This window comes from Pan troglodytes, chromosome 21, assembly GCF_028858775.2.
Source record: "Pan troglodytes isolate AG18354 chromosome 21, NHGRI_mPanTro3-v2.0_pri, whole genome shotgun sequence".
Taxonomy (NCBI): Eukaryota; Metazoa; Chordata; class Mammalia; order Primates; family Hominidae; genus Pan; species Pan troglodytes.
Genome location: NC_072419.2, coordinates 52,059,276 through 52,079,692, shown reverse-complemented (window position 1 = coordinate 52,079,692; position 20,417 = coordinate 52,059,276). Strand labels below are relative to the sequence as shown.

Here is a 20,417-nt window from a genome sequence, read left to right as displayed (position 1 = left end):
GTCCACGTGGGATGAACCCCTCCTTCTGGCTACACGTCTTACTCCGCGTGGGAACACTCGGCACGCCCAGCCTTGATCCAATTTCCCTCGGGCAGGGAGTGCCTCCAATCCTGCAGCACTGGTACCCTCCCATCATTATAATCGCCTGGGCACCTTTGCTGCGTCCTAAGTATCTGAAAATCCCAGCGAGGGGAAAAACTAAAGGCTGATGGCCAGAGCAGCAGGCTCCCTATTAGAAAACATAGGTCCATACATCTCCGCAGAGATGACAGAAATAAAAAAAGGCAACATTGGTTCAGGCCGGTCGCAGTGGCTCACGTCTGTAATCCCGAACACTTTGGAAGGCCCAGGCAGGAGGATCACTTGAACCCAGGAGTTCGAGACCAGCCTGAGCAACAGGATAGGGAGACCTGTCTCTACTTAAAAGAAAAAAAGAAAAAAAGAAAAAAAAAAGGCTGGTGAGGTGGCACGAGCCTGTAGTCCCAGCTACTGGCGAGGCTGAGGCGGGAGAATCGCTTGAGGCAGAGGCTGCACTCTAGCCTGGGCAACAGAGCAAGACTGTCTTCAAACAAACAAAAACCCCAACAACACAGGTTCATATCCTGTATATCCTACCTCCCCAGTGGGTAGTGTGTAACCTTGGGGCGGGTCCTTTAGTATCTTAACCTGTAAAATGGGAGCAATAAAAGCCAACTCTATTTTTCATATGATCTGTCATCAAACTCCATCGCATTCTGCCATGTCCTTACATTAGCTGGGTAAGGAAACTACAAATGGGCAAAGGGAAGACGGGCAGGGTACATGGTGCTCCCAGGTTGGTCTTATCAAGCCTGGCTCTATACTGTTATGGGTGAGGGTTATCTCGTCCTTTTTTCCTACACCCACTTCTAGAGCCCTTGATGTTCTGTCAATTCCCACAAGGTAGAGGGCACAGCAGGTTCACCATCTGTGTTTACTACAAACTGTTTAATTGTTTCTTATCCCAATAACTTTACAAATATAGAACCACATGCTAGTCTGGGGGTGCTGTGCAGTGAGTCACTACAAACTCGCTCAGGCACAGCTTAATGCCGCTGAGATCCATCTAGGAGCAGTCCCAGCGGTGGCCTCGGCCACGTGAGGAAGAGGGCTTTGGAGGAGGGCTGCCAAGGGTGGCCAGGGGACCCGGCCTCAGGTCTGTGGAGGTGCTTCAACAGCACGATGCTCATTCTCTGTCCGTAGTGTCTCCATATACTTTCTCATCTTCTCCACCATCCAGGAGGGTAGGACAAAGGATTTCAATTCCTCTAGCTTCAGATCCAGGCATCCTCTGGAACAGACATTGAAGAGAGAAGTTGGGGGAAGTGAGGATGTAGGCCCTGCCTCATTCTAGGGGCTATTTGGAGGCAGGGAGAGGAGAAGGGGCAGGAGACCCACTGGTTTTACCTGTAATCATCACTGGCCGCAAGGTCCCGGATGTCCTCCTCGATGAGGAGGTAGGCCTGAGGCAGGAGCAAGGGAGAGTGGTCATTGCCTGATTCATTTCACTCCAACTCAGTAACACTTCATTAAACATCTGCTTAATGTAAGGCCTGCTACTAGGTGGAAGCAGGGGATGCGGTTTACAATTTAGTACGGAAGAGTAAGTGGGGAGGGATGGGAATGGTTCCTTGAGACAATCTTTTACTACAGTAGATGCTTCATGGATGGGAGAGTAGGGACTGGTGACTTATTTATAGCCTTCTCTTTTAAAAAAGGACCCATTTCTCTCTTGAATGGTGTGGTGAAAATTAAGAAAAAAAAAAAAAAAAGAAAAAAAAGGGATCCACCATTGCTCCTACACCCTTTGGTTAAGATCAAGTATACGAAAGGACCCAAGGTGGGTTATAACAAAATGGCAAGAAAGCCAGCAAAATATATATGGAAACAGGAAATCAGGAAGAGGAAACCATGTGCTCCCTCTGAGGACAAAGATAACTTGGTTTTGAACTTTGCGGCAAAATGGAAAACATGATAAACTGCTCTGCTGTCTAGTAATTGGCCTGTATTGTACTGGGGCCTGTAGAAATGCTTTGTCACAATGCCTCGGTCTACAGTGGGTGAGGGCCCTTTTGTGAACTTAACATATAGGAAGAGATGTTCATCATATTAGAAAGTCTTCTGTGGGAGACTTTCTAATGTTAGGGTCAGGAATAATTGTGTATTCCTTGAGTAATTTGTCTACATCTTATGGGCACTATGAACCATAACAGATCAGGTGTCCATGAGTGGGGCCTACAGCTGAATTTGCCAACATCTGTAGAAGTGCACAGGTCTCCCAGGTCAGCAATATAAAAAACACTTTTTTTTTTTTTTTAAAGAACTACTTTTACTGGTGGCTTAATTTTAGGTCCTGCCCCCACCCCCTACCACCTATTTCTTATTTATGTAATGTTGCATTTTATGTGCATGAAGCTTACCTGAAATCTTTTTTGAAGTAAAGCATAGGCATAAATAGAGTAGTAAAATAAAATAAAAGGTAGCTCTCACTGCCAGAAAGGAGATGGCATATCAGTTTGTAAGGCACTTAGATTCTAAAAGGAGCAGTACCTGTGGTGGGAGTGAGTGAGTCCTCAGGTGGGGGACATTGTGTGTGATGGACAAAGCCCTCAACAATAGTTTTTGAACACATGCAATGATGATTTTCCTAAGGTTGCTGTTTCATATGATCTGAGAACTCTTTAAGTAGAGGTAAATCTGGAAGGGGCTGCCAAGTGTGCAAACACATTTCATTGCTAACTCCTACTGACAAGGGTTGCTGCCTCGAGTACTGTGTTGAGAAAAGATTCTATAGCTGTGTCTGGTGGAAGAGTGATCAATGAGTGAAATCTGTCAGTGGGTGCAGTAGTGGGAAAAAGTAGTACTGTGTGTCTTATACCTGCTATTCCTATGGACAGCTAATAATATCCAAATATGTGATCTTGGAGGCATGAGGTAAAAGTGGGAGGGGGCGGAAGGGAGACCTAGGGATAGGGAAGGGAACCTGAAGATTACAATTTGCTCTTCAGCATGAAGAAATAGGCCTTATAAGTCTCTCTTCTCACACATTGGTGAGGCTTTGGAAGTCAGATTTGGACGTAGGCTGTCACCCACAGCCAAAATCCTGGTTCCCAGGTGGGGTGGGTCACTGGCAGTGGCACAAACGAATAATGCTTACCATCTTGCCCCCTGTTGCCCGCATGTGATGCTGCTCAGCCAGCCAGTGCTTATCCTGGGGGTCAGCTGCATACTGTAAGGAATGAAGTTGTAAGAAAATTAGCCTCGGGTAAGGGGCTTTTCTCATTTGGTCCCAGAGCATACTCTTGGCCCTTGAGCAGTTCTTACCAAAAGTCCTTGTCTCCTAGCGTGGTGGACTTAGAGGGCTCACTAATCTCTTCAGAGAAAGCTAAGCCAACCCCAAGGGCAGACCATGGGACCCAATTCCCAGAGACTTAGTATACTCCCAATCCCCACCCCCTTCTCACAACAAAGCACCCCAGGCAACTGGTGGGACTGATAACTATTATTTTAGAGCTTCCTCTTTTTAAAAAATGATTGGAGGTGGCTTATAACGTCTGTAATTATTATGGTGACCATAATAAAACAAAAATCGGGACACCTCATGTACTGTCGGATGCATAATAGCATCATGGTTAAGAATTCGGTTTTGGAGTTACAAATAAGGTTGGTTGGTTTATTGATTGATTGGTTGATTGATCGATTGAGACGGAGTTTCACTCTTGTTGCCCAGGCTGGAGTGCAATGGCATGATCTTGCTTCATCACAACCTCCGCCTCCTGGGTTCAAGCGATTCTCCTGCCTCAGCCTCCCAAGTAGCTGGCACTACAGGCATGCGCCACCACGCCCGGCTAATTTTGTATTTTTAGTAGAGACGGGATTTCTCCATGTTGGTCAGGCTGGTCTTGAACTCCCGACCTCAGGTGATCTGCCCACCTCGGGCTCCCAAAGTGCTGGGATTACAGGTGTGAGCCACCGTGCCTGGCTGTTTATTTATTTATTGAGATGACGTCTCGCTCTGTTGTTCAGACTAGAGTGCAGTGGCATGATCTTGGCTCACCGCAACCTCCACCTCCTGGGTTCAAGCTATTCTTCTGCTTCAGCCTTGAGTAGCTGGGATTACAGGCACGCGCCAACACACCCAGCTGATTTTTGTATTTTTAGTAGAGATGGGGTTTTGCCATGTTGGCCAGGCTGGTTTTGAACTCCTGGCCTCAACTGATCCACCCACTCAGTCTCCCAAAGTGTTGGGATTACAGGTATGAGCTACTGTGCTCAACCCAAATAAGGCTTAAATTCTGGTTTCTAGGTTGGGCACCTAGAAGCCAGAATTTAAGCACCTTAAAAAAAAAATCGAGGAGTGAAGAGAAACTGATACATATATTTTTTGAGACAGAGTATCGCTCTGTCGCCCAGGTTGGAGTGCAGTGGCGTGATCTCGGCTCACTGCAACCTCTGCCTCCTGGGTTTAGGCAATTCTCCTGCCTCAGCCTCCCGAGTAGAGTAGCTAGGACTACAGGAGTGCACCACCATGCCCCGCTAATTTTTGTACTTTTAGTAGAGATGGGGTTTCACCATGTTGGCCAGGCTGGCCTTGAACTCCTGACCTCAGGTGACCCGCCCGCCTCGGGCTCCCAAAGTGCTGGGATTACAGGCGTGAGTCACTGCACCTGGCTGAGAAACTGTGTTTTGCTCTCTACTACCTCCTGTGTATCGTCTGAATCTTTTTACCACGGGAATGGGTTTATATATTATTTCTATAATCAAAACATTTAAAAAAGGAAAAGAATTTGAATAATGCCTTCTGAAGGACAGAAAAATGGGCAAAAGATATAACAGGCAGCTTACAGAAGAAATACAAATAGATTCTAAATGACTGAAAAGATACTTATAATCACTAATAGAGAATTTGTAAAGTTGGGCCAGGTGCAGTGGCTCAAGTCTATAATTCCAGCACTTTGGGAGGCCGAGGCTGTGGATCATCTGAGCTCAGGAGTTTGAGAGCAGCCTGGCCAAGATGGTGAAACCCCATCTCTACTAAAAATACAAAAATTAGCCGGGCATGGTGGTGGGCACCTGTAATCCCAGCTACTCGGGAGGCTGAGGCAGACAATTGCTTGAACCCAGGAGGTGGAGGATGCGGTGAGCTGAGATCGCACCACTGCACTCCAGCCTGGGTGACAGAGCAAGACTCCGTCTCAGAAAAAAAAAAATGGTTGGTCTATCACTATTCTCATTTTATACAGGACAAAAACAGACTCAGAAATGTGGTCAATTCCCAGACTTGAGCTAGTTAAAAAAAAAGAAAAAAGAAAAACAAATGTGGAGCCATTTGTTCAAGTTCATGCAGCTAGTAAAGTAATGGAACCAGGCCTGAAGCCATACTTTAAACCACGCTGAAGTGGGAATTCAAAGTAGGTCCAAGGGCATATTGATTTTGGGGATGATACAAACAAAGCTCTTGGAGGAGGTGGATCTTAAAGAATAGTCAGGCAGATAAGGGTGGGAGAGAAAGGCCACCCAGGCAATGGGAATAGCAACAGTGACGACATTAAGAGAGGAAAACAAAGGAGCCACTGGGCAAACTGTTTAAGTGTTGGGACTCGAGGATATCAGACTGGAGAAGAAGCGTGAGCAGGTATGCCTTTCAAAGAACTTGAAAACTTGCACAGAATGTGGTAGAGAAAGCCCGTGATTCTGGGATCCCACAGGGCTGTGCAGTTCTGGCAAGAGGTGCCAAGCCTTACGTATAAGTGCAAAAAACCATGCGTGGAACACAAATGCACTGCTATTCTTCTAATCTACTTCGATGCTCTCGTGACTGATAAAATACAAAATCATCTAAGAGGGTGAGTGAGTTTATGATTTCCTCCATTATTTCCTCAAACAGTGGGGACCAAAACATAGCTGCTCTCAGAAGAGGAGTACCCTCTTTGAAAAGGCACAGGACCCTGCCTTGCTCCAAACTCTATTTTTTTTTTTTTTTTGAGATGGAGTTTTGCTCTGTTGCCCAGGCTGGAGTGCAATGGTGAGATCTTGGCTCACTGCAACCTCTGCTTCCTGGGTTTAAGCGATTCTCCTGCCTCAGCCTCCTGAATAGCTGGGATAACAGGCACGCACCATCATGCCCAGCTAATTTTTGTATTTTTAGTAGAGACGGGGTTTCTCCATGTTGGTCAGGCTGGTCTCGAACTCCCGACTTCAGGTGATCCGCCCGCCTCAGCCTCCCAAAGTGCTGGGATTACAGGCGTGAGCCACTGTGCCGGACCCCAGAGTTATTTTAAAATGCAAATATGAGGGCAGTGTGATCTCGGCTCACCACAACCTCCGCCTCCTGGGTTCAAGCGATTCTCCTGCCTCAGCCTCCCGAGTAGCTGGAATTATAGGCATGAGCCACCATGCCAGCTAATTTTGTATTTTTAGTAGAGACAGGGTTTCTCCATGTTGGTCAGGCTGGTCTTGAACTCCCAACTTCAGGTGATCCACCCGCCTTGGCCTCCCAAAGTGCTGGGATTACAGGTGTGAGCTCACGCACCTGGCCCAAACTCTAATTTACAGACAACCAAATATGGTAGTGGTTAAGAGCTCAGGCTTTGGTGAGGACAGACCTGGATTTGAATCCTGACTCACCACTTCTAGCTGAATAACTGTGGGCAAGTCACTCAGCCTTTCTCAACCTCTGCTTGTTTCAAATTTGTGAAATAAGGATGGCAATACTTATTTTTTAAGATAATATAAGTGTGGGATTTAAAACTGTGTTTGGCACCCAATAAACATGCAAGCAAAGTAGCTGTTATTACTGAGGCACAGAGGTGTTGAGTAAATCATGAAAGGGAAAGGTGAATGGCAGAGGCGCAACTAGAACCCAGATGTCCTGACTCCAAGATCAGTGTTTGTTCTAAGCTTCTCTGTGCTGAGTGGAGTTCCCAGTCTACTCCCAATGCAATGGCCTGCTTTCCTCCCAGCAGTCACCTACCTTAAAGAGGTGTGGGTGCTTGATGTAGATTCTTCCTCTGGTGCCCCCCATCCCCAGGGCTCTGAAAAGTAAAAGCCAAGTGGTCAAGATTCCAGAAAGTGTAGTCCTACTAGTGAACTCCTGAGCTGTTTCCTCAATCAGTGCCAAAGCTCTTAAACTTACTTGTTGGCTCGAGATCCCAACACAAAGGTGGTAGATTCATTCAGGCGAGCTGGGTCCCACTGTGCAAAAAAAAGAGAAGCTGGTGAGGGTGAAGTTTAATCTGATGGGTAGGACAGAAACACTCCTCCCCCTACCCTTTTCTAACCCTTCCCCTTGTCTATTATTTAATCAACAGTTGACCCAAGACACTGAGTACTCACAATATGCTAGGCCCTGTCTGTGCTAGATACTGGGGATAAAGAGATGGATAAGATACAGTCTCTGTTTTCTAGGATGCCACCGACATATGTACAGATAATTACACCATTATGCGATGAGGCAAGGACACAAGTGAGTGCAGGGTCTGAGGGCTGCCGAGGGGAGGGTCCAGCCAGGAAGGCTTCCTTAGAGAGGCATTTCCCAAGTTAATTCTGAAAGGGTGAGCACAAGTTGGGGTAAAGGGGGTCAGGAACAAGGGCATTCCAGACAGGGGGCAGCATGAGCAAAGACAGGTGAGAGGCAGCTTGGCCTGCTGGAGAAACTACTAGTAATTCTGTGCTGCTAACAGAGAGAGTACAAATTAGGGAGTGGCAGCTGATGGGGCTGGAGAGAGAAACACAGAGGAGTTGGAGGTCTTGGGAGGTTATGTTCAGGGGACTGCATTTTATTTCTTCTGTAGGCAATGGGGAATCGCTGAAGGCCTCTAAACAGGGAGTGAGAGTCAGATTTCCTTTAAAGATAGCTTAGTCTTCTAGCAATGTGGATAATGGATTTGAAGGGGCCAGACTACAGGCAGGGAGAGCGGTTTACAGGCTGCTGTGATAAAGCAGTTGGAAAGCTGCTAAGGGCCTGAGCTAGGGCAGCACTAAGGATGAAGAGAAGGAAATAGGAACTGCAATATATTTAAGAGGAAGAATTGTCCAGGACTCGACTGGGTGTAGGGAGTTAAGGAAGAGGAGGAGGAGGCAAAGATGATTAAGATAACGAATGTAAAGAAGGGCTGTGAGGAAAGATTCTAATTTCATGTTTGGATATGCTGAGTCTGAAATGCCTATGAAACTTCCAGCAGAGTGGTCAAGCAGATAGTAGGATAAACAAGTTTTAAAGTAGAAAGAGGCATGGGATGGACAAAGAGGTATGGGAGTTTTAGAACATGGTGGTCCCTGAAACCATAAGAGTATATGATTTAGATTATCCAGAGAGTTACTTTAGATGGAGAAGTGGGCCAAGGAGAGAATTCTGGGGAACAACCATTTATATAAGTTACTGCTGAGGAAGAACTCAGGAGAGAGAGGGAGGCAACAGAGGCTAATGGTTGAGAGCACAGACTCTGGTGTCAGCGGGTCTTGGGTTTGAGACTCAGCTCGATCACTTACGAGTTATGTGACTTTGGGCAAGTCTTAAGTGCATTAAGTGTATAAGACAACTGAATAAAATAATTTATGCCCACAGGGAAGCTGGCAGAAAAGGAAACGCCTCATTTATAGAATGGTTCACAGAATTGATCTCATAAGTTTGTTATAAAGATTAAATGAGATGGTCTACACAAAAGATTTAGGACACTGCCCGTTACATACTAAGTATTGAATCAGTATTAGTGACCACTAGCTCCTATAAGGAGAAGGCTTCAGCAAAGACTCAAGCCCTCTCTTTGTTTTGCCTCTAACTCCAATTCCTACACAGGATCCTCTCTGAGGCCAGTGTGGCTGGAGGTGGAGAGGGGCAGATGGCTCTGGAATGGTGTGCATGCACCCTTCGCCACCTGCCCCTTTCCCTCATGGTGGGTCCTAGAGATAGTGGGACTATCTCCTGGGATCGTGATCTCTGCCATGCTCACATAATCATACCTTGGGGCCTTCCCGGCGAATTGGTTCACAGGATTTTGGTTTCCATCTGCTTGGAAGGAAAGAATAAAGGTGAATTCTCCAAGGTGAGACCTAGGACTAAATGCCAGCTTGCTGGTGGTGGTAGGAGTTCCTCACACACTCTCACTTTAGCCCTGGACATCCTCCTTCGTGGTGACACATTAGAGGAGGAACAAAGGGAAAAAAAGCACTGGACTAGAAGCCATTCTAGCACTAGCTCTGCTCTTACATAGTGGCATGAGCAACTCCAAGAACCTCTGAGTGGCAGTTTTCTCATCTGTCAAAAGAGACAAAAACAGCGACTGCCCTACCTATCTTGTGTTTGTGAGGAATAAAACTGCTTCATGTAGGAGACACATCTAAGGTATGACAGTTAATACTATCCCATCTACTAAGCCAGCTGTTCCAAACTAACCCCACGCCCCTGAACCAGACCAGTGTGGCTTTATTTGATTTAAATACTGGGCTCCCATGTAAAGTTTTGTTTGAAAAAGATTCTGCTGCTTCAGAATTTTTTTTAAAAAGTGGGGTTGGGGGTGGGTTGAGGGGGAAGGAAGGATGAACAGGCAGAACACAGAGGATTTTTAGGGCACTGAAAGCACTCGGTGTGATACTAGAATGGTGGATGCCTGTCACTATGCATTTGTCTAAGTTCATGTACAATACCAAGAGTGAACCCTCATGGAAACTATGCACTCTGAGGATCAAGACGAGTCAAAGTAGGCTCATCAAATGTAACAAATGTACCACTCTGGTGCCTGATGTCGATAATGGGGGAGGCTGTGCATGTGTAGGGTCAGGGAGTATATGGGATATGTCTGTACCTTCCTCTCAATTTTGCTGTGAACCTAAAACTGCTCTAAAAAAAAATTAAGTCTTAAAAAAATATATATTTGAAAATGACCGTCTTGGAGGCAATGTTAACGATATGACATTAGGCAAGTAATTCTCTGAGTCTGTTCTTTATCTGAAAAATTAGTGATATCTTCTTTACAGGGTGGCTATAAAGATTAAAAGGTAAAGTATGTAACGTATTTAGACCAGTCATAAGCATCCAATATATACTAACAATGACAAACCTCTGGAGTTTAATCTTTCATCAAGCTGGGCCAAACCGTTCAGGGGGTAAAACAATTTCCTCCTCACTACCCTCCTTCCTCACCCCTCCAACCAGGATAACCCCCCTCCACGATGACTTAAGCTGATGGATCTGATTTTGACAGGCACAGAACCCTGGACTCTTTTCCTTCAGGGCCCCTCTCTCCGTCTGCTCCCCTATGCTCTCACCACACTGTTGGTCCCTACTCACACCATGCCGGCGGCTGCCCGGTCGCTTGACAGGATGTGTCCAGGAGGCCGTCCTTTCCTCTGCCACAAAAAACAGCTGTCAGAGGTCTGACCCTGTGGTTACTCCCCATACCCCATTGGCAGGTCCAGGGTCACTTGGCAGAGATGGTTTTCCAAAGAGATCAAATGATGTTTGACAGGGACAGGGAGAAAAACTGCCTCTCATGTCTAGGAAGGCTCAAAAGGGCTTTGAGGAAGCCCAGTACTTTGTGGAGTGAAGAGCCTTTTTTGAGAGACAGGGTCTTACTCTGTTACTCAGCCTGGAGTGCAGTGGCATGATCATAGCTCACTACAGCCTTGAACTCCTGGGCTCAGGTGATCCTTCCACTGCAGCCTCTCATGTAGCTAGGACGACAGAAATGTGCCGGCATGCCTGGCTAATTTTTTTTTTATTTTAGAGACAGGGTCTCACTGTGTTACCCAGACTGGTCTCAAAACTCCTGAGCTCAAGTGATCCTCCCCGCTTGGCCTCCCAAAGTGTTGGGATTACAGGTGTGAGCCACCACACCTGGCCTAACAAGACTTTTTTCAGCCAGAAAACAAAACAAGGAAATGGTTTACCTTTTTAGGAAGGGGGCTTCCTCGGTGGGCACATTCTTCTTCTGCCTGACGGCCACGCTAAAAGAAAAGGGAAGGGAGTCAGTGGAAGGCCAGTGCCTGGGAGCTGCAGGTCTTCTGGAGTTGCAGAAGACAGAGCCCTGGACTACAGCTCTCCAGCCCCGCTCTGACCCAGGCCAAAGAAGCCCATCCAGCATGATGCTGTGTGGACCTGGTCCTACAAATGGAAGTACATGGAACCTCCCTGGGCCCACATATTTCACTTGCCTCCCAGCCTGAAGGACCTCCCGCTCCAATACCCGAGAACACAGTGACTCTGACCTTTATTCCTGGAAGCTCATGGGTCAATCTGGGTATTACTTTTTCTCCATCTGAAAAGAGCAGTTTAGCCTGAAGGGAAAAAGACCAAGTGTTACCAGTCACTATTTTGGTGGGTAAGCACACCCTACCTACTTCCTTTTTTTTTTTTTGGAGACAGAGTCTCGCTCTGTTGCTCAGGCTGGAGTGCAGCAGCACCATCTTGGCTCTCTGCAACCTCCATCTTCTGGGTTCAAGTGATTCTCACGCCTCAGCCTCCAAAGTAGCTGGGACTACAGGGGTGCGCCACCATACCCAGCTAATTTTTGTATTTTTGGAAGAGACGGGATTTCACCATGTTGGACAGGCTGGTCTTGAACTCCTGACCTCAAGTGATCGGCCCACTTCCATATATATATATATATTTAAATTGAGATGGAGTTTCACTCTTGTCGCCCAGGTTGGAGTGCAGTGGTGCTATCTCAGCTCACTGCAACCTCCGCCTCCTGGGTTCAAGCGATTCTCCTGCCTCAGCCTCCCAAGCAGCTGAGATTACAGGTGCCCACCACCATGCCCAGCTAATTTTTGTATTTTTATTAGAAACGGGGTTTCACCATGTTGGCCAGGCTGGTCTCGAACTCTTAACCTCAGGTGATCCACCTGCCTTGGCCTCCCAAAGTGCTGCGATTACAGGCATGAACCACCACGCCCAGCCACACACATATATATATTTATATGCATAGAAATAGATATCTATTTTTTAAAAAACTTGAATTAATGATCATGGCTGAAAAAATTAAAAAATGTAAAAAAGCAAAATAAGAAAAACCTGGAATCTCATTACATAAACTACTGTTAATGTTTCAATGTAAATTCTTCCTTGCTTTTCCCATGTAAATACATACTGTATGTTTTTTCAAACTAAATACATTAGTATAACACATACTCCTCAGTAAGCTGCTGTTTTTCTTTTTTTTTTTTTTTGAGATGGAATCTTGCTCTGTTGCCCAGACTGGAGTACAGTGGTGCGATCTCGGCTGTCTGCAATCTCCGCCTCCCAGGTTCAAGCAATTCTCCTGCCTCTGCCTCCTGAGTAGCTGGGATTACAGGCGTGCAACCACACCCAGCTAATTTTTTTTTTTTTTTGGTATTTTTAGTAGAGATGGGGTTTTATCATGTTGGCCAGGCTAGTCTCAAACTTCTGACCTCGTGATCTGCCCGCCTCAGCCTCCCAAAGTGTTGGGATTACAGGCGTGAGCCAGTGCGCCTGGCCTGCTGTTTTTCTTTTAATAAATATTGAGTACCTAGGACCTAAGTGCTGTGGACACAGCAGTAACTAGGACAAGCTCTTGTGGAGCTTATAGTTTGTGGGTGATCTGGATAATAAGCACAGAAACAAACAAGGTGACTGTGGATCATGATAGATGCTGTGAGAAAAAAAGAAAAAAACCCAGGCAGATGTGACAGAGAACCACCAGAGGGGAAGGGCTACTTTGCGGGAATGGCCAGGGAAGGCCTTGCTCAGAAGGTGGCCTCTGAGTTGAGATGTGAAGGAGGCTGTAAAAAAAGCTGGGCAGAAGTGTTTCAGCAGCAGGGAGGAGTGCAGAAGCTCAAAGGTGGGAACACCTGGCTCATTTGACAAAGAAAAGGATGGAATGGGCAGAGGGGAGATGGTGCAGCAGGTGGAGAATTGGGTTCACCCGACCTCTGCCAGTGGCATTTGACAGTGCTGAGGGCTCCCCCTTCTGGAAACACTCTTTTCTACAGGCTCCTGTGGCCACACTTCCCTGTGTTCCTTCTACTTCTCTGGCCGTTCTTTCTTAGCCTTCTTTGCTGGCTTTTCCTTCTCAATCTGGTTCTTTTCCCTATCCTCTCTCATTACATATTCTATCTGCTCTCACCTATTCTCACAGCTTCAATTAATATCTATAAACCACGACTCCATAATTCAACTGTAGACAAAAGGTTATCCTCTGAGCTCTAGACTTACATACCAAATAGTCTGCCCCATGTCTATGCTTGGATGGCTCAAAGCTGCTAATCCATAATTGGATTCATGCTCTTCTCCTCCAAACTTTGTCCCTTTCCAGTGAAGGGTGATCAAGTCTCAATGTGTAATTATGCATACATTTGTTGGTAATCTAATTCACACCTGTCTGCTTAAGTAGGCTGTTAAGTTCTATTAGAGCAGGAAGCTTGTTTGTTCATTTATCATTTGTTTGTTCCTTCATTTACTCAATAATTCAGCAAACTGTGTACACATACTAACAGTCATATTCCAGGGCTGGGAATACAGTGGTGAACAAGATTAGGCCTCAACTCTTGTAAAGCTCAGGATTTTAGCAGAGGTAGGAGTGCGAGGGGAAGACCTCTCTGATATTTAAACTAAGATCTGAAGAAAAGAAGGAGCCGGCTTTATAGAGTTAAGGGTAGAGTACTCCAGGTACTAAGAACAGCAAGTGAAATGGCCTAAGCTTGTGCTGGAGGAGCAGAAAGGAGTTCAGAACGGCCAGAGTATAGTCAATAAAAAAGAGGTGAGATGAAATGAAGTTAAAGAAGCAGGCAGAAGCCAGTCGAGGGTAGGCTCTGTGGGTCATGGTAAGGCATTTTTTTTTTAATTATACTTTAAGTTTTAGGGTACATGTGCACAACATGCAGGTTTGTTACATATGTATACATGTGCCTTGTTGGTGTGCTGCACCCAGTAACTCGTCATTTAACATTAGGTATATCTCCTAATGCTATCCCTCCCCCCTCCCCCCACCCCACGACAGGCCCCGGTGTCTGATGTTCCCTTTCCTGTGTCCATGTGTTCTCATTGTTCAATTCCCACCCATGAGTGAGAACATGCGGTGTTTGGTTTTTTGTCCTTGTGATAGTTTGCTGAGAATGATGGTTTCCAGCTTCATCCATGTCCCTAAAAAGGACATGAACTCATCACTTTTTATGGCTGCATAGTATTCCATGGTATATATGTGCCATATTTTCTTAATCCAGTCTATCATTGCTGGACATTTGCGTTGGTTCCAAGTCTTTGCTATTGTGAATAGTGCTACAATAAACATATGTGTGCATGTGTCTTTATAGCAGCATGATTTATATTCCTTTGGGTATATACCCAGTAATGGGATGGCTGGGTCAAATGGTATTTCTAGTTCTAGATCCCTGAGGAATCGCCACACTGACTTCCACAATGGTTGAACTAGTTTACAGTCCCACCAACAGTGTAAAAGTGTTCCTATTTCTCCATATCCTCTCCAGCATCTGTTGTTTCCTGACTTTTTAATGATCACCATTCTAACTGGTGTAAGATGGTATCTCATTGTGGTTTTGATTTGCATTTCTCTGATGGCCAGTGATGATGAGCATTTTTTCATGTGTCTTTTGGCTGCATAAATGTCTTCTTTTGAGGAGTGTCTGTTCATGTCCTTTGGCCACTTGTTGATGGGGTTGCTTGTTTTTTTCTTGTAAATTTGTTAGAGTTCATTGTAGATTCTGGGTATTAGCCCTTTGTCAGATGAGTAGATTGCAAAAATTTTCTCCCATTCTGTAGGTTGCCTGTTCACGCTGATGGTCGTTTCTTTTGCTGTGCAGAAGCTCTTTAGTTTAATTAGATCCCATTTGTCAATTTTGGCTTTTGTTGCCATTCCTTTTGGTGTTTTAGTCATGAAGTCCTTGCCCATGCCTATGTCCTGAATGGTATTGCCTAGGTTTTCTTCTAGGGTTTTTATGGTTTTAGGTCTAACATTTAAGTCTTTAATCCATCTTGAATTAATTTTTGTATAAGGTGTAAGGAAGGGATCCAGTTTCGGCTTTCTACATATGGCTAGCCAGTTTTCCCAGCAGGATCATGGTAAGGCATTAAGACTTTATTCTCCCTGCAACAGGAAAGTCACTGAAGGGTTTTTAAAATGGGGAGTGACATGATCTAATTCATCTTTACAGAGATCAGTCTGGCTGCTGTGAGAAGAGTGGATTGGAACTGGGTAACGGTGAATGTAACTCTGGACTGAGATATAAATGTGTGAATTATGAGCGGCTGAATTGGCTTCCAAGCCACAGGACTAGATGAAAACACCTATGAAAACAGTGAGCCATGAAAGAGAAGGGGTTTGAGGACTGAACTTGGGAAGGCACCAACAGTTAGAGGCGGGGGGTGAGAGAGAAGAGTAGGCAATGAGGTTGGAGCAAAGTCAAGGCACTCTAGCCAACAGAGGAGCGTTCCAAGAAACGCGAAATGACCCATTGTGACAGATGTCACTGAGAAGCTGACTAAGTTGAGGACAGTTAGGGACCAGAGGGTTTGACAACACGGAAGTTACTAGCGACCCCGACAAGAGGGGTTCCAGTGAAGTAGTGGGGACTGAAGCGAAAACAAAGTGAAGAGAATGAATAGGAGGTGAGAAAGTGAGCCAGCGACTATTGGCGACCTTTCCTGATGTCTCCCTATAAAATGGTGATGGCAACAATTCCTCCTAATAACAGCAGCTGACACATGTAAACAGGTTCTCTACTATCTTGGGAACAGTCATTTATAGACCTGATGTCATGCTTCCTGACCACACCAGAGAGGCAGGGAGGCAGCAGGGTGCTCATCCCCATGATAACCAAATGGGGCCATGATAACTTGATCCACCACGCACCTGCAGGGGTGAGACAGATCTTAGCTATTCTAATTATTGTGTGTCTTAAGCCATTTCTTTTTTTTTTTTTGCTTTGCTTTTAAAAGTTTTTTTCTAGCTCTATTGATGTATAATTGATAAACAGAAATGGTATATATTCAAGGTGTACAATGTGATGAATTGACATAGATATACATAGTGAAATGATTACCACAATGAAATCAATCAACACATCCACCACTACCATTTTGTGTGTGGACACTTAAGATCTATGGTCTTAGCAAATTTCAAGTAAACAATAGAGATAAACTATAGTCACCATGCTGTACATCAGATTGCCCAGAACTTGTTCGTCTTATAACTAAAAGTTTGTACCCTTTGATTAACATCCCCCCACTTCTCCCCTCCAGCTACTGCCATTCTACTCTCTGCTTCTATGAGTTTGCTAAGTCACAATTTCTTCATCTATAAAATAGTAATTAAAAGATATCTTCTGTACATAGTTTCTTCTGAGACATAAAAAAAATAATGCATTTATCCTGGTACCTGACATATAGTAGCTACTTCCCTTCCCTTCCCTGTCAGCAACAGCCTCAAGCCTATCTCAATATGTGGCTTGCTGGGCATTCCCCAAAATACCACTGATGACAAGATCACATTTCTTTTTTTGTTTGTTTTTGAGACAGAATCTTGCTCTTTCACCCAGGCTGGAGTGTAGTGGTGCCATCTCGGCTCACCGCAACCTCTGTCTCCCAGGTTCAAGCAATTCTCATCCCTATGGCTCCCAAGCAGCTAGGATTATAGGCGTGCACCATCATGCCCAGCTAATTTTCGTATTGTTTGTAGAGATGGGGTTTAGCCATGTTGCCCAAGCTGGTCTCAAACTCCTGGCCTTGAGTGATCTGCCCACCTTGGCCTCCCACAGTGCTGGGATTACATGTGTGAGCCACCACGTCCGGCTTAAGATCGCATTTCTTATCAGAGGCTCGAGAGCTAAACCTTGTGCCTGCATCTCTTGTCCCCTTTGGTCTCACCTGCTCCAGGCAGCTCCGACAGGCTTCCTGGATCAGCTGCTCAGCGTCCACCTCCTCCCCAACATTGTCTCGCACGTTCAGTGCTGCCTTCTGGAAGAACTAGGGGAGCACAACAGAGGACAAGGTCAAGAGTCCTGTTAATGTGCATCAACCTGAAGGAAACTGAATATAAAATAAGTTTTTATCCTAGCTTCATACAGAAGGGAAAAGTGATTATGAGCAGGGCTTTGGGATCAGCCAGATTTAGATTCACATTTCAGGCTTGACCTCCTCCCTTTATTCCCCCTCTTACGGATATAATCGTGGAGGTGCCCAACAGATTGAGGTGTAAATAGTGCAAAAAATCAGGCCGGGCGCGGTGGCTCACGCCTGTAATCCCAGCACTTTGCGAGGCCGAGGTGGGCGGATCACGAGGTCAGGAGATCGAGACCATCCTGGCTAACATGGTGAAACCCCGTCTCTACTAAAAATACAAAAAATTAGCTGGGCGTGGTGGCGGATGCCTGTAATCCCAGCTACTTGGGAGGCTGGGGCAGAGAACTGCTTGAACCCAGGAGGCGGAGGTTGCAGCGAGCCAAGACCGTGCCACTGCACTCCAGCCTGGCGACAGAGTGAGACTCTGTCTCAAAAAAAAAAAAAAATTTTTTTTTTTTTTTAGTAGAGATGAGGTCCCACTGTGTTGCCCAGGCTGTTCTCAAACTCCTGGCCTCAAGTGATCCTGCCTCGGCCTCCCAAAGTGCTGGGGTTGCAGGTGTGAGCCACTGTGCATGGCCCCAATAATGGTTATATTATTAAACAACTAATAAGAATACTTATTGGACACTTGTTATGTCTGGAGCACAGTGCTCAGCACAGTACATTTAAGTCACTTCATCCTTATAAGAGGTCAGCAAAAAAAACCACGTGTGTGACAAGGGCAGATTAAAAAAAAAAAGGTATCTGAATTACCCTCAAGGAGGGAATAAAATTCTTGGGGGATTAAAAATTTGAAAACTGACCAGGTGCCCTGGCTCACACCTATAATCCCAGCACTTTGGGAGGCCAAGGCAGGCAAATCATTTGAGGTCAGGAGTTCGAGACCAGCCCGGCCAACAGTGAAACCCCGTCTCTACTAAAAATACAAAAATTAGCCCTGCAAGGTGGTGGGCACCTGTAATCCCAGCCACTAGGGAGGCTGAGGCACGAGAATTGCTGGAACCTGGGAAGTGGAGGTTGCGGTGAATCGATATTGTGCCACTGCACTCCAGCCTGGGTGACAGAGTGAGAATCTGTCTCAAAAAACACAAAACAAAACAAAACAAAAAACAACAAGAAAGGAAAACTTTAGATATCTGTGTGTAGGAAAGAGACAGACTGGTGATGCAGGCAAGGACTGGGCTCCTCATGAGTCTTTCTCCTGTTATTTTTTATCCTGTGTCCCTCTCACCTTCATGTACTTGTTGAAGACAGTCTGGATCTCCTCGTTGATGCTGGGCTGCAGGACAGCTCGGAGGAGATCCATGGAGATGGCAGGATCTGTGAAACTGCATTCAGGAGGGAGACAGGGTGAGGGGGCATGTCCCAAACATATTCTTTCCCAGCCTCCCCAGTTAATTATGGACATAGAATTCCTTAACAATACTAGACAGCTTTTATTGAAAACTAGCTACATGCTCAGATTTTGTGCAAATCACAGAGGCATGACTTTATTTCTTTCTCATAATAACTCTATGAAGTGCATATTATTTTCAAAGTTTTTTTTTTTTGAGACGGAGTCTCACTGTGTTGCCCAGGCTGGAGTGCAGTGGCGTGGTTTTGGCTTACTGCAACCTCCGCCTCCTGGGTTCAAGCAATTCTCCTGCCTCAGCCTCCTGAGTAGCTGGGATTACAGGTGTGCACCACCACGCCCGGCTAATTTTTGTATTTTTAGTAGAGACCGGGTTTCTCCATTTTGGTCAGGCTGGTCTCGAACTCCCAACCTCAGGTGATCTGCCAACCTCAGGTGATCTGCCCGCCTCAGACTCCCAAAGTGCTGGGATTACAGGCGTGAGCCACCGCGCCCGGCCAATTTTTTGTTATTTTTAGTAGAGACGGGGTTTCTCCATGTTGGTCAGGCTGTTCTGGAAGTCCCGACCTCAGGTGATCCACCCACCTCAGCCTCCCAAAGTGCTGGGATTACAGGCGTGAGCCACCGCGCCCGGCCCAAAGTGTTTTTATGAAATATAATACTTATACAGAAAAGTCTATACACTTTAATGAGTAATTATAGTGAACATCCATTTCACCACTATCAGCATCCCAAAGGCCCACCTTGTGCTCTCTCCCTTCCCTGACATGCATACTATTAATCCCTCTTTATAGTTGAGAAAACGGGCTCATCAGAGTCTGTTGATGAGAACACAGTTGTCTGACTCCAGAGCCTGTTCTCTTAAACTCCATGCTAACTGACCTCTTTAGAGCCCTCAACCACAGAGCCAGTGAATGTGAGGGATCTTAGGTATTGTTTATTCCACAACCCATCTCCTGTGCCCTTCCTCATTTTGTACGTGAGTTCAGAGAAGGAAGTGACTTGACTAGCTCAAGATCACACAGAGTTACAGAATCGGAGTCTCCTCTTCCTCAGTCCTGTGCTCTTTCTACCGGCTGTAGATCTCCATAGCCTTGTGCACTGGGGATCCCAAAGCTGCCATGCAAGCCAGTGGCTGGGATATAAGTCCCATGCAGGGCCAGCCTTACCTTGTTGTCATCTGTGAGCGGCGGCCCCTCCGCTGCACCTGCCGGTGCTTTATCATTATGTTCCAAGGGTTCTGTGGGGACCAACGGAACAAATGTCACTGCGGCCTGTGACACTGGGGTGGGGTGGAGGTGGAGGGTGGGTATGAAGTTAAACCTGGACATCCCTGCTTCTCAGATCCGTCACCATCTCTCCCGCCTTGGGGTGGGACGATAGTTGTAAGGCCTCCTCCACAAAAGAGGAACTGAGGAAATTTCCTGCCTTAAAAGTCCCGACCCTGCCTTCTGGCACGGCAGGAGGAAGGGAAGCAGTATTTACCGAGGGTCAACTCTGTGTCAGGTGATGTCCTGGGCGCTGTACCCGCCTTTATCTTCCCATCCCACAACAACTTTTATGAGACAGGTACTAATCATTTCCATTTTATAGAAGAGGATCCTGGGACTCAGGGGGTTGACAGAGATGGCCCACGTCACCTAGCTAGGAGGGCGGCACCAGAATTTAAATCCAGGTCATCGGGCTGCGAAAACGCCAACCCCCTCTGCAGCTCCAGCCTCCGCGTTCTCTCGCCCGCGGGCCAGGGTCCCAGGAGCCCCAAGGCCGTGCCCGGCCCGAGCCCAGACCTCACCGGGGGCGCCCTCACCGTAAGAACCAGCTGCCCCGCTGCGCCCGCATCCCCCAGCTCCAAGCCGCCCCTCTCGGCCCCGCTGGGTCCCCGCGGCTGCTCGGCGTCGCCAGTGGCTCCCATGGCGCCCCCGGCCCCCAAAACTCCGCTAGACTCTGTCACCGGCCGGAAAGTGGCGCCGTGACGTCACTGGGGCGCGCTGCTCGTCCGCCCGGAAGCGCGACGCT

The 20,417-nt window shown here is 46.5% G+C and overlaps 1 protein-coding gene across 2 annotated transcripts; it reads right to left on the bottom strand.

The window, feature by feature from the left end:
* Positions 1–947: 947 nt before the first annotated feature.
* On the bottom strand, positions 948–20,399 carry DNTTIP1 (deoxynucleotidyltransferase terminal interacting protein 1). 2 transcript variants are annotated; one of them, XM_016938003.3, is made up of 13 exons: positions 20,209–20,399; positions 19,571–19,641; positions 18,282–18,378; positions 16,856–16,954; positions 11,224–11,292; positions 10,906–10,962; positions 10,307–10,365; positions 8,980–9,025; positions 7,154–7,212; positions 6,992–7,052; positions 3,176–3,247; positions 1,426–1,481; positions 948–1,309 (listed from the first exon to the last, which is right to left on the bottom strand). In XM_016938003.3, exons 1-13 carry the CDS (start codon positions 20,311–20,313, stop codon positions 1,171–1,173), a joined length of 990 nt encoding a protein of 329 aa, XP_016793492.1. In that variant the 5' UTR covers positions 20,314–20,399; the 3' UTR covers positions 948–1,170. The 2 variants fall into 2 exon arrangements, with proteins under 2 accessions (XP_016793492.1, XP_063658624.1); XM_063802554.1 differs by lacking the exon at positions 20,209–20,399 and adding an exon at positions 20,042–20,200.
* Between the last annotated feature and the right edge of the window lie 18 nt (positions 20,400–20,417).